We start from the raw sequence: 12,026 nt of genomic DNA on the forward strand, positions 1-12,026 counted from the left end.
CCTCTCCCCCACGCCATCATCCACCTTTCATTTGTTCTTTGTATTTAAGAGTCTCTTATGGTTTGCCTCCCTCCCTCTGTTTGTAACTATTTTTTTCCTTTCCTTTCCCCCATGGTCTTCTGTTAAGTTTCTCAAGATCCACATATGAGCAAAAATATATGGTATCTGTCCTCTCGCTGACTTATTTCACTCAGAATAATACCTTCCAGTTCTATCCATATTCCTGCAATTGGCATGATTTCATTCTTTCCCATTGCCAAGTAGTATTCCATCATATACATAAACCACATCTTCTTTATCCATTCATCAGTTGATGGGCATTTAGGCTCTTTCCATAATTTGGTTATTGTTGAAACTGCTGCTACAAACATTGGGGTACATGTGTCCCTATGAATCAAGAAGTGCTATTATTCTGACAAGATCTAAATGCTCAATAAACAGGCAAAGTCATTCCCAAGAGTCTCTTTATAGTTCTAGCCTGAGAAGACACATCTATGCTCATGATTTTGACTCTCACCTCTCAGAGTCTATGGGACTGTGGACTGGGGGGATGGTAATAAATTACTCTTGTCCAATAGTTTATGAGAATGCACCCCCGCACCGCATCACCCATTCATATTAGTTGGTGAGTCATTTCTGGTATGAGAGCCTTATTTGGTCAATGGTAGTTCTCAATGAAGGGAAAAAGATATATTAATTTTAAAACATACACCAGGAGAACACTTTTCTTGATGTCTTGACCCAGGTTGACAACACAATTTTTCAGCTGGACACGGAGACAATGTATTTTTCCAAAGATGGACTGATTCTATTGAAATGACATGAAAGTTTTATGGCTGGAATCCTAGAAGGATGTGTGGTTTTCAATAAAATATTAATGAAAAAAAGCATTGTTAAAATGATACATTTCCCTTGGCATCACTTAAGCCTTGAATTCAGAGCTATTTCTGGACTTTTCACTCACATGAGGCAATACATTCTCTCCCTCTCTGTCTCCCTCTCTCTGTGTCTTTTCCTGTGTATTAATTTGAATTGTATTTGCTGTCACTTGCAATTGAAAGAGTTTTAACTAATTCAGAAATTGGACCATGCGTGGTGTGGTTTCCAGGCAGCCAAAATCCTACAAATGTCCACAAGAGAGCCACAAAAAACAGATTATGGAAACACAGGGCATTTAAGTAGAAAGGAATTTAAACATTATCTAACCCAACCATGTCACTTTTAGGACAAGTTAGTAAATCTCCAAGAAATTCAATGAATCAATATACTTTCAATGAATGAGACTTTAGAGGATAGGGTATTATAACCTAGAACCCTGAACATTTACAGGAAAAAAAATCGTTTTTGAGAACAACACTCAAAAGTCAATACAGAGTGTCATGAAGTTTTGTGGATAGGAATTGGTCCCAATTCATGATGCAGCACAATCACCTCATTTATTCTCAATAAATATATTTTGAGCATCAGAAATGTATTAGTCATTGAGTTAGGTGATGGGCATAGAACAGGGAACAAGATCAGCAAGGAATATACATACCTTCAAGGAACATTGTGTCTAGTGGGGAAGGCAGTCAATAAACTAAAAGTTCTACGCAAATAAGTATTGTTGCTATTATAATATACACTGCAAAGGAAAAGGTTGACATGAATGAATGTAGGAGGAGGATCTGCCCCTATGGTGGTGTGGTGGGGGGAAGGGGGGAGGGTTGGGGAATCCAAGAAGGTTTCTGAGAAAATGGTATTTAAGTCAAGACCTGAAGGATACTAGAAATTTGCCAGGTGAATTTGCAGGTTGGAGGATTCCAGGCACATGCAGAGCCTCTTGATGGGTAAGAGTTTGGCTTCTTAAAGAAAGAGAAAACAAGCCAGCATAAGTGATGATTAGTAGAGTGGAGAAGAATAACTCAAACAAGGCCAGGAAGATAGGCAGAAGGTAAGATCACACAGGGACTTCTGGGCAGTTTGGAAAGAAGTTTGGACATTATCATAGGAGCAAAGGAACCACTCTTCACACACGGTGGGGTGGGTTGTGGTTTGGAGGGGGCCAGAACGAATGCAGAGATAAGACAGGCATGAGAACAACAATCCAGGCCAAAGATCAAAAGACCGCAGACAGTACTAGTTTCAATGGAGGCAAAAGTGAGGATAAATACAGGAAGTGGACTCTTAATATTCTGGAGGTATTCTCTGGCTTTCCTGTACTGGTTGAAGTTGTGTGTGGTCACTTACAATTTGAAGGGTTTTTGCTACCGCAGAAACTGGTATCAGGGGCGGGGTGTTTTAGTGGGGAAATGATGATTCAACGAGGAGGGTGGTGTGCAAGGAGGGAGAGAAAGCAGATGAGAGTAAAGAATAACAGCCAGGTTTCTGGAATGAGGCAGCGAGGGGATGGATGCTGGTGACGTTTACCAGCTTATAAAACAAAGGAGGAGAAGGAAGGGGAATACCATAGGATCATGATGGCATACCAGAGAGCTACTTTTGAACTGTGTTCCAGCTTAAGGACTTGATAAGAAAGCCAACTAAAATAGGATTGCTTTGGGAAGGGTAAAAACTACTGAAGCCAGAGAGTCTCCAACATTTCCACCTATGTTCCTGTAAAGCAGAACTTCAGCATGTCGATGTTCCGGTAAGTAAAATCTCTGACATCATGGCAGACGATTCAGCTGGCATCCCTTCAATCTGATATCCTTTAAAAATCCATTAGCCAGGGGTACCTGGGTGGCTCAGTTGGTTAAGCCTCCAACACTTGATTTTGGCTCAGGCCATGACCTCACGTTTTTCGAGTTTGAGCCCTGCATCAGGCTCTATGCTGGCAGTGCACGGCCTGCTTGGGATTCTCTCTTTCTCCCCCCTCTTTGCCCCTCCTCTGCTCGCTCATGCTTGTGCACACAGGCTCTCTCCCAAAATAAATAAATAGACTTTAAAAAAAATTTTTTTAAATCTATTAGCCATTTACTTAGTGGAGGTAGAGTTCCACAAACAAGGAATTTTAAAAATTTTGAGATTTTGTGTTTCTGTGTTTATTTCTCACCACAATCCAGAAGGAGAGTCATCCTCAGCCCTGTCCTAGTAGGTGGGAAGTATGAAGTGGAAAGAGGGTCAGGCTGAGAATGGTGGGGCTAGGATTTAAACTCAATGTAAACTGCATGTAGTTCCTGAAGCTTATATGTCACATAATAATTGGTTGTGGGTTCCCACTCGTTCCAGAAAAACATATTCAAATATCTTAGCTTTTTAAATGTTTTAAAATATAAGGAGGGAACTCAGTAGATGCATGGGGTACTTTGTGCTGATTTTAAAAAAGAGATTAGGGATTGGGGGAAACCTTTATAAAGACTCAAAAACTCATGGTACAGTTCAGTTATTTTTGATACGTTACTAGCTTTACAAGTAAGTTTCAACTTTGCTAAATAAAATGTGGGAATGGGGACAACTGATTTTTACATCCTCCAAATTCTCCTCTTTGTATCTCAAACACAAAACACCATTAAAACCAAACAGCATATAATTTATAGTATGGCATTCGAAAAATACTTTTTTTTAATTTTATGGGGCTCAAACTCACAACCCTGAGACCAGGAGTCACATGCTCTGTGGACCAATCCAGCAGGCACCCCTATAATACGGCATTTTTTAAAATGAAGCAAAGTTTTAATGATTTTTAAAAATAGGCTAAGCTGTTTACCAAACCAAATATTACTTTACCCATCCTTAAAAGGAAGGAATTAAATATTACTATTTAATATAAAATTTTAAGCTTGAAATCTTAAAAAAAATTTTTTTTAAATGTTTGTTTATTTTTGACACAGAGAGAGACAGAGCACAAGCAGGGGAGGGGCAGAGAGAGAAGGAGACACAGAATCTGAAACAGGCTCCAGGCTCTGAGGTGTCAGCACAGAGCGCAAGGCAGGGCTCGAACCCACAAACTGTGAGATCATGACCTGAGCCAACGTTGGACGCTTAACCAACTGAGCCACCCAGCCGCCCTGTAAACTTGAAATCTTATGAAAGAAAAGAAACACGCTTCCAAAATAACACCAAAAAAGACATGTCTTTTTTAAAGCTTTTAATTTAAAAAAACAAAAACAAAAACAACAAGAATCGATAAAACAGGAGATGGCATTCAAAAGGACAAGTAATTAAATCATAATATTTCTGTTTCTTTTAATTTGCTGTAACAATTAATTTTCTTTGGAGTGTTGGTTTTTTAATGTGCATTTCTTCCCAAAGAAAAATCACTAAGAAATAAGTTTTCCAACATAAAAAATCTACTCAGGGTTTCCTTGGGAGCTATAAACAATGGGCGCGCTTTTCAGGGACAACACAAACGTGAAACTAATGACGCAGAAACCGCACCAGATTCTTACACACTCGGGCATACGGTGACACAAACACCAGTGCTTTATCTTGAGGACTCACGAGACTATTTCCAGTTTTGACCTGGGAAGAACAAAAACTAGGATAACTTTCTCTGTTTGGCAGAGAAATCTCATAGGCTTCAAATACCAGCACTGTCACTGTGAAATGAGTTGACTTAAGGTGTCACTCTCTATAATTCAATTCACAGAGCACAACGGATTCACAGAGCTCCTTCTGTAAAAGGCATGTGCAGTGCGTACGTGTATATGTCTATGTATGTGTTGCATGGTTTTTAAATTTTTTTGAAAATTTCTTATCATAAAGATTCCATCTAAGGATTAGAACTTCCTTCTGCCTGCACAGGGTTCCCCAAGTTCTGTCACTCTGCTACTAACACCAAGCCTCTTGGTAATGCTTAGAAGCCTGCATCAAAGACAGGAAGGGAAAAGCAGAAGTGAAAGGGAGATGAAAACATAGGACCCAAGAAACAGAAAAACCTAAGAAAGCTTGCTTACCATAATACTAATTGATGATATAATAATTTGTACCCCCATGACATCCAACATAATTCTGAACTCAGTGTGTTTCTAAATTCAGTCATAAAATCCTGTTCATGTTAGCTTATCCAATACATGCAACCTATTTTTTTGTTTGTATAAATAACAGGCAAAATTTATACATAAACTTAAATTTGTACAAATGTTGTCCTGTCCTCCAGGTGGGTTGGAGTAATTACTCTATCACCGGATCCCTATTTTGTGACCGTGAATAAGTTTTTGTATGGCATGCTTGTTTTATCAACACCATAATTGTAATAAGATAAATACTCTCCACCCTGGATGAGTCCATGTAAATACCCATTTCAATAATAAATCCACCCATAGTCACAATTTGCAATGGAAGTCCTGAATATGTATTAGACATTTCAAATAAATAGCAAAGCTGGAGTGTTATACCCTGAAATGCTAAACTGTCATTCAGGAAGTTGAAGGAAAACTTGAACATATTTTCTAGCCAGTTAATTTTTTCTAATGTTGAAATTTTCAATGTAAGTCACAATTTCTGAGGTTTATATTAGAAAAGAAAAACTCAGCAAGAAAAATATTGTAAGCATTTCTAGTGACCCTACTACTGAACGTCTCAGTCTCAATGCATACAACAATACTGTTACATTTTGCTCTTAGACCCTGTTCTTTCATTTTTCCAGTGGAACTCTGTAGTCACATGTGTTTGAGTAGAATTATGAAGGAAACAAGAAGAGGGGATGACAGAACCAGTGTCATGCTCTTCCTGTATAGATTCTACGTGCCATATGGAACAACCCAACCTTTGGCAAACTTCAGATCACAGGGTACATGTTTTAGGAGTCCACCAAATTAAAATCTGTGGTTCCCAGATTTCAAAGGCATTAATGTAGTAGTTGTCTGGGAATTATCAAAGGCAGAGGAAACACCGCCTCATGGTAATATACTAGATGGAAAACAATTAGCATTTTCAGGTAGTAGCGATTGCGAGAGAAAATTAACTGCAGATTCTCCACCAGACTCACCTCAAAATTTCAGGATACCATGAAGAAATTCCAAGGCAGAAAACCACACTAAATTCTAAGGTTTCACATTCTCATCATGCATCATTCTAGAATGTTCTAGAATTGTACCATGGACCTTTGCTGGAAATCTGATTCTATGTATTCAGACCAGAACCAATAGTTAAGAGTTGCGGGTAAGATTCTCATAAAAGAAAAGGCGTTTCTATATTCAAAGTCTTTATAGCACATTTTTTGTAGGACTCACCAGAGGAGGAATAGAACTTTTTTAGGTTTATAAACCACCAAAAATGTGAATGACGTTTGTAGGGTTTGGTGGCCATGCTGAACATGTAGCAAAACTGGAATGGAAGTCAGGCAATCATGTTCACATCCTGGCTCTTTCAGTAAAACCATATTTGTGGGTATGTAGGGTACTTTTCCTCCATCCGAAAGACAATCCAAAAATTCCTCCACAGACTTTAGATATAAACTAACAAATGACATCACCTTTAATGGTGAAATGAGGAAACATAAAATATAACAGTGAAGAGTTCCACATCTTAATGGTAATTTCCTTAACAAAAATAAATCACCTGATACCCAACTGATCAAAAGGAGGGTATGGGCTAATACTTTAACATTTTAAAATTTGCTACTACCATAATGGTACTAGATCCCAATATTAATTGGCATCTACATATTTCTTTGTAGTGCTGAGGTTTTCATATATTTTTGCACGGTTAAGACTTCTTCTGTGGATATAGTACCTATGATATCCTACCAGGTTCCAATATATAGCATACCATATTTGCATTAACAAAATATTATTTTTCATTTTACACTTTTAGATTACTATCTATATGTGATGAAAAGTATTTAATATTTTTGTCTCCAAACTTCCTCTGTAAAAGAGGATGCATCTTATACATACCTGTATGTGTTACAGAACAGCAATTATATTGGGTATGCTTGTTTCTTTGGGTTACAATTTCCTTCTTTGTCCAATGATAGAGGCCCCTACTAAGTTCATTAGGCTGTTGCAAACATCAAGATCATTTAGGCACAAGGTTTTTGAGATAAATAAAGCATTATAAAAAATGTTCTTACCCTGTTACCAGCTACAGGAGCAACAAGGGATTAAGTCAGATCCCTCTGGGGAATATAGAATTTCCTCTACTGTAGCTAGGTGATAAGACCTGCCCAGTTCCTTGGCTAATGGATGGGTCAGCCTAGAGAAGAAAAAACATTTAAAGAGACCTTTCCAAGGCTGGTAGGAAGTTGAATTTTCTTGCCAATGGAATCAGCTGAACTATCTATTCTGTACACGTTAAGTTTGAAGTTGGCCTTCAATTTCCAACCGTTGCCCAAGAGTTTAAAGAAGAGAGAAGGTCACACCTATGGAAGTAAGAGATAAAATGTTTTTGTCTGTAGTTAAACACAAAAACACATCTCTGTTAAACTGATCCCTTGCGTTTAACACAATGACTGAATTTCCTTTCAGAAGGTATGGTTGCATAAATATTTCTTATGATTTAACCTTCCACTAATCTAAACACTTTTTCTTAAAAAATACCCCCAGATATGCTTCATCCTTTAACACTGCCCAATTAGTTGAAATTTGAATACTTCTTCCAGCTCTGTAAATACAATCATTTTGTCTAAATTTTTGTTTCAACATAAAAATCTCAGCATAGGGGCCAGCTTTTACTCAAACTACCTGTTTCAGATATGTATTACAATGGAAAAGACAACCAACAAATAAATATATGAGTAGGAAAAAAAAGGCTGGAAGTAACTACCTTTAAAATAATTGGTTGGTAGGATTATGGCTAATCTAATCTTGATTTTGGTCCACTGGCCTACATCCTCTACAAACTTTTTTTTTTTAAGGTTTATTTTTATTTATTTTGAGAGAGAGATAGACAGCAAGCAGGGGAGGGGCAGAGACAGAGAGAGGGAGACAGAATCCCAAGCAGGCTCCACGCTGTCAGAGCAGAGCCCAATGCGGGGCTTAAACTCACCAAACGTGAGATCATGACCCGAGCTAAAATCAAGAGTTGCACACTTAACCAACTGAGCCACCCAGGCGCCCCTCTCCTCTACAACCTTTGAACATTTTTCTGTTTTACAACAAGCATGTATTACTTTTACAAGAAGGGTATGGGGGAGTCATTTACATAGAAAGAGTCTCAAGAATACTAGATAAATATACAACATGAGATGCCTCTGACATCGTCTCAGACACTGAACAGGAAATGGAAGGCTCACAAAAGTTCCTCTTCACAGCTAGCTCAACCTGCTTGAACAATGCTAAGTGTGTAATAATATTTTTTTTTTTTTTAAAGAGAGAGATAAATACCATTTTAGAAAAAATTAAAGCACATTTCCTTTTAGGGGCGACTAATTCAGCAACATTTAACGAAGCTTTTAAAACGCAATTGTCACAGAGCACCATTAAATATTCACACGAAAGAGACACAGGCAGCTTAAAGATGGACATGTCCTTGTTCTTGAGATGCCCAATCCGCTTGCGACAATATGAAAAATATTCAGTGCATCTGGTTGGGGCCCACATGGATGATGACGTGTTTCTCGTAAGCCCTTTTCATTGTTTTCTCGATTTGCTTCAAAAACACTTGTGGGATTCGTCCACATAAAGTGTGCACAGTCTCCAAAAACTTCAGCTGGAGAGGGTAATACATGGATTGAAAGAGATTGTCTTGAAAGGGAAACTGAAAAATGGTTTAAAAAAAAAATGAAAGAAAATGTTTATTTTAGTTACTGAAATGCCATTTAAAACGCAAACAACATTTACCAAAAAATGAAGCAGGGAATTAAGCATGCAAGCATAGGTTTGGAAGTTCTTTTTTTTTTTTTTTTTTTTTTTAATTTTTAAAAAATATTTATTTTTGGGAGAGAGCGTGCGAGCATGAGTGGGGGAGGGGCAGAAAGAGAGGGAGACACAGAATCTGAAACAGGCTCCAGGCTCCGATCTGTCACCACAGAACCTGATGCGGGACTCAAACTCACGAGCTGTGAGATCATGACCTGAGCCTAAGTCGGACGCTTAACCGACTGAGCCACCCAGGTGCTTCGGTTTGGATGTTCTTAGACATAGTGGAAGGGAGGGAACTCTGAGGATAGAAATTCAAAACCTGTTCAATCCTGTGCAACCTGAGGCAATGACTTTACCCGATTTGGGCTTCACTTTCTTTCTTTCTTTCTTTTTTTTTTTAAAGATGGTTTATTTGGGTCCTTAAAACTCTCAAAAGCTAAGACCAACATGTATCTTCAAGGACAGGATATTCTCTACATAGGATGCTCTTGCTGAAGAGAAGCAAGGCTCAAGTAGAGATGTGACACCACCTGCAATAAGACACTGAATTCCTCATATATTTTGTTTGTCTCAATCTCTTCTTTTCCAATTTTTTAATTTATTTTGAGAGACAGAGAGAGACAGACAGACAGAAGGGCAGAGAGAGAGAGAATCCTAAGCAGGGTCTGTGCACTGCCACTGCAGAGACTGATGTGGGGCTCCATCCCATGAGCCATGAGATCATGGCCTGAGTTGAAACCAAGAGTCAGATGCAGAAGGGACAGAGCCACCCAGGTGCCCCTGTGTTTGTCTCAATCTTAAATGAAGAAACTCTAGGGTATGTCTATAGTAATCTGATGAAGTCCACAGTTTGGCAATTACTAGTGAAATCTAACATCAGTGAAATTCATTTTAATAATTCAGGTACCAAACACTGCTTGTTGGTTTTTTTCCCATGTAATCCTGTGCTTTTCTTTTCTTCTCTTTTCAAGCAGGCTCCCTGTGGGGTGTGGAGCCCAACGCCGCAGGACCTGAACTCACGACCCTGAGATCAAGACCTGAGCTGAGATCAAGAGTCAGATGCTTAATTGACTGAGCCACCCCGGTGCCCCATTTTTAAAAAAACATTCTCTTGTCTTCCCATGGAAGGTGTCTATAAACAGAATTTTCGAAAATAGATCCTGAAGATCATGTAGTTATGAGCATGTGTCAAATTTTTATTACAATCTGGTTGAAATGGAAAAGGCCTCTAGTAAATGAAGTTAAAGATTCATTGTTGGCGAGGAAATTTTATACAAAGAGAGTAGAAAAAAAAAAAAGGAAGAAGAGTGAAAAGGTCAGTAAATGCTTGCCTGGCAGCAGAGTGGGTGGGTGTCTGGTTTCCTAGAACAAGCCTTAATCCCTTTAAAGTTCATCAGAAATATTGCATAAGCGTGTTTATCAGAAATGCGAATTTCTTCCCAGAAGGAGATTATGCATTATGTAACGCAAGAAGGACCATGTTTGGGACAACTGTTTTCTTCCGCAGCACAATTTAGACTACTGATCAACTCCTTTTTCATCACGGTGTCCCTAGTGATAGGAAAATAGGTCAAAACCTGGAAGTCATCCTTGATTCTTTCTTCCCCCCCACGTCCCTCTTTTCATTAATCCACAAATGCTGTAAAATCTGTCTTTCCAACGAATCCTACATGTGGCCACCACTGCCAACCTTCCCGGTGCCACACAAGTACATGCCATCCCCATGTTGCTCCTGGATGTCTCCAGTAACTCTCATCAATAGCCCTTGTGTTTTCACTCTTGCCTCCTTGCACTGAGTTACTGAGGTGATACTTTTAAAGCAAAGATCAGACCGTATCACTTTCCTGAAAGGGCTTCACGCTGCAATTAAAGTAAGATTCCAATTCCTCTCTTGTCCTCAAGGCTCCATGTGACCTGGAATTGTCATTGGTGTCTCTGTCCTTCTGGCCACACTGAATTCTTCCCTGTCCTTTGGGCTCACCAAACTCACCCTTGCCTCAGGGGCTTTCCCTGGCTTATTCCTTCTCCTTAGCAGTATCTCCCCCTAAACTGCCCCAGGGCTGCCCCCACTAATCACACTACCAGGCTAGCGGAGGCCCCCTGAGGACCCCAGCTCAGTAACGCTCCTCCCTACCCCTGACTCTCAGCCCATCGCCCTGCTCAGGTTCCCTTTTAACACCTCTCACTACCTGGTACGATTTTTCGTCTTTCTTTGTTTATGTGAGTATAGTCTGGCTTCCTCTACCCACAATATATGCGTCCTGGGGACCAGGCTTTGTCAGTCTTGTTAACTTCTGAGTTTCTATAAGCTAGAATTGTTCCTGCAATAGATGATTGTTGGAAGAACTACTGACAGAACGTGTACCTGATAGATGACTTCCTTGGGTCACAATGGGAGGAGACTGCATGTCCCCTTTGCCAAACACAGACACACAGGCTTAGGATGTGTGTGTGAGAGAGACAGGAGATGGAAAGGAAAGGAAGCAGGAAAGAGGGACAGAAGGAAAGGGGGAAAGGGGAGAGGGACAAGAAGAATATTTTCAGAGAGGGATGAAGGGAGAAAGAAATACAGTGAGAGAGAGAGAAAATACTTAGGAAGAGAGAGAGAGAGAGCAAGTGAGACTATGTGGACAAGGTAGAAAAGGAGGCAAGTGTGAAACTGTTAATAACTTCTAATTATTGAGCACAACCATAGGTCATGTGCCATACTACAAGTTTAAAAACCGTCAGTTTGTTGCATTCTTGCAACACTTTTATGAGGCAGGTAATATTATCATCTCCATTTCACAGATGAGGAAACTGAGGCCCAGTAAGGTAAGAGCAAAGAGTTAACGACTAATCACCAGAAAGGGGCAAAAATTGGGCCTTGAACCAAGGTCCGTTGACCCCTACCCCAAGCCCTGACCCCACCACATGACGGTGCCCAGCGCTGGGGACAGCGGGGAAACATGTCTTCCAAGAGGGAGTCTACTTCTAATCAGGTTTCAGGATGGGGTTAGTGAGCATTCCTGTCTGAAATGATTCAGTGAAAATGGTCCCTTTAGGCCCATGGGAGGATCATCATTGAGGGTATTTGGCAGGATCATTTATGACACAGTTATTTGTTTTCTTTCTGCTCCTCCAGAAAGCAAACAAGATGTATTGTAACTCGAGCCACAGTTGCTCAATTCCAGACTGGGGTTGACAGATCACAAAAGAACCCAAGAACAGCTCTGAGGTACATATACCTGCTGCATACTCATTGAACTTCTATTTGTACTCCTCAATGGCTTTGCCCCTGGAGCCATGTTTGAATATCTA

At 39.7% G+C, this 12,026-nt stretch overlaps 1 protein-coding gene and 1 long non-coding RNA gene across 2 annotated transcripts in view; one reads left to right on the forward strand and one right to left on the reverse strand.

Moving 5' to 3' along the window:
- Window positions 1–2,404: 2,404 nt before the first annotated feature.
- Window positions 2,405–9,900, forward strand: LOC131509905 (uncharacterized). The gene is made up of 2 exons (XR_009260770.1): window positions 2,405–2,629; window positions 9,701–9,900. It is a non-coding gene; the product is annotated as an uncharacterized LOC131509905 (long non-coding RNA).
- The window catches only part of GXYLT2 (glucoside xylosyltransferase 2), a 98,830-nt gene continuing 90,858 nt past the window's right edge, over window positions 4,055–12,026 (reverse strand). The window contains exon 7 of the mRNA XM_058726215.1: window positions 4,055–8,622. Coding sequence (XP_058582198.1) covers window positions 8,440–8,622 — 183 coding nt within the window. The 3' untranslated portion in view covers window positions 4,055–8,439. The remainder of the gene's footprint in view (window positions 8,623–12,026) is intronic.

The sequence above is a fragment of the Neofelis nebulosa genome, chromosome 4 (assembly GCF_028018385.1).
Source record: "Neofelis nebulosa isolate mNeoNeb1 chromosome 4, mNeoNeb1.pri, whole genome shotgun sequence".
NCBI lineage: Eukaryota > Metazoa > Chordata > Mammalia > Carnivora > Felidae > Neofelis > Neofelis nebulosa.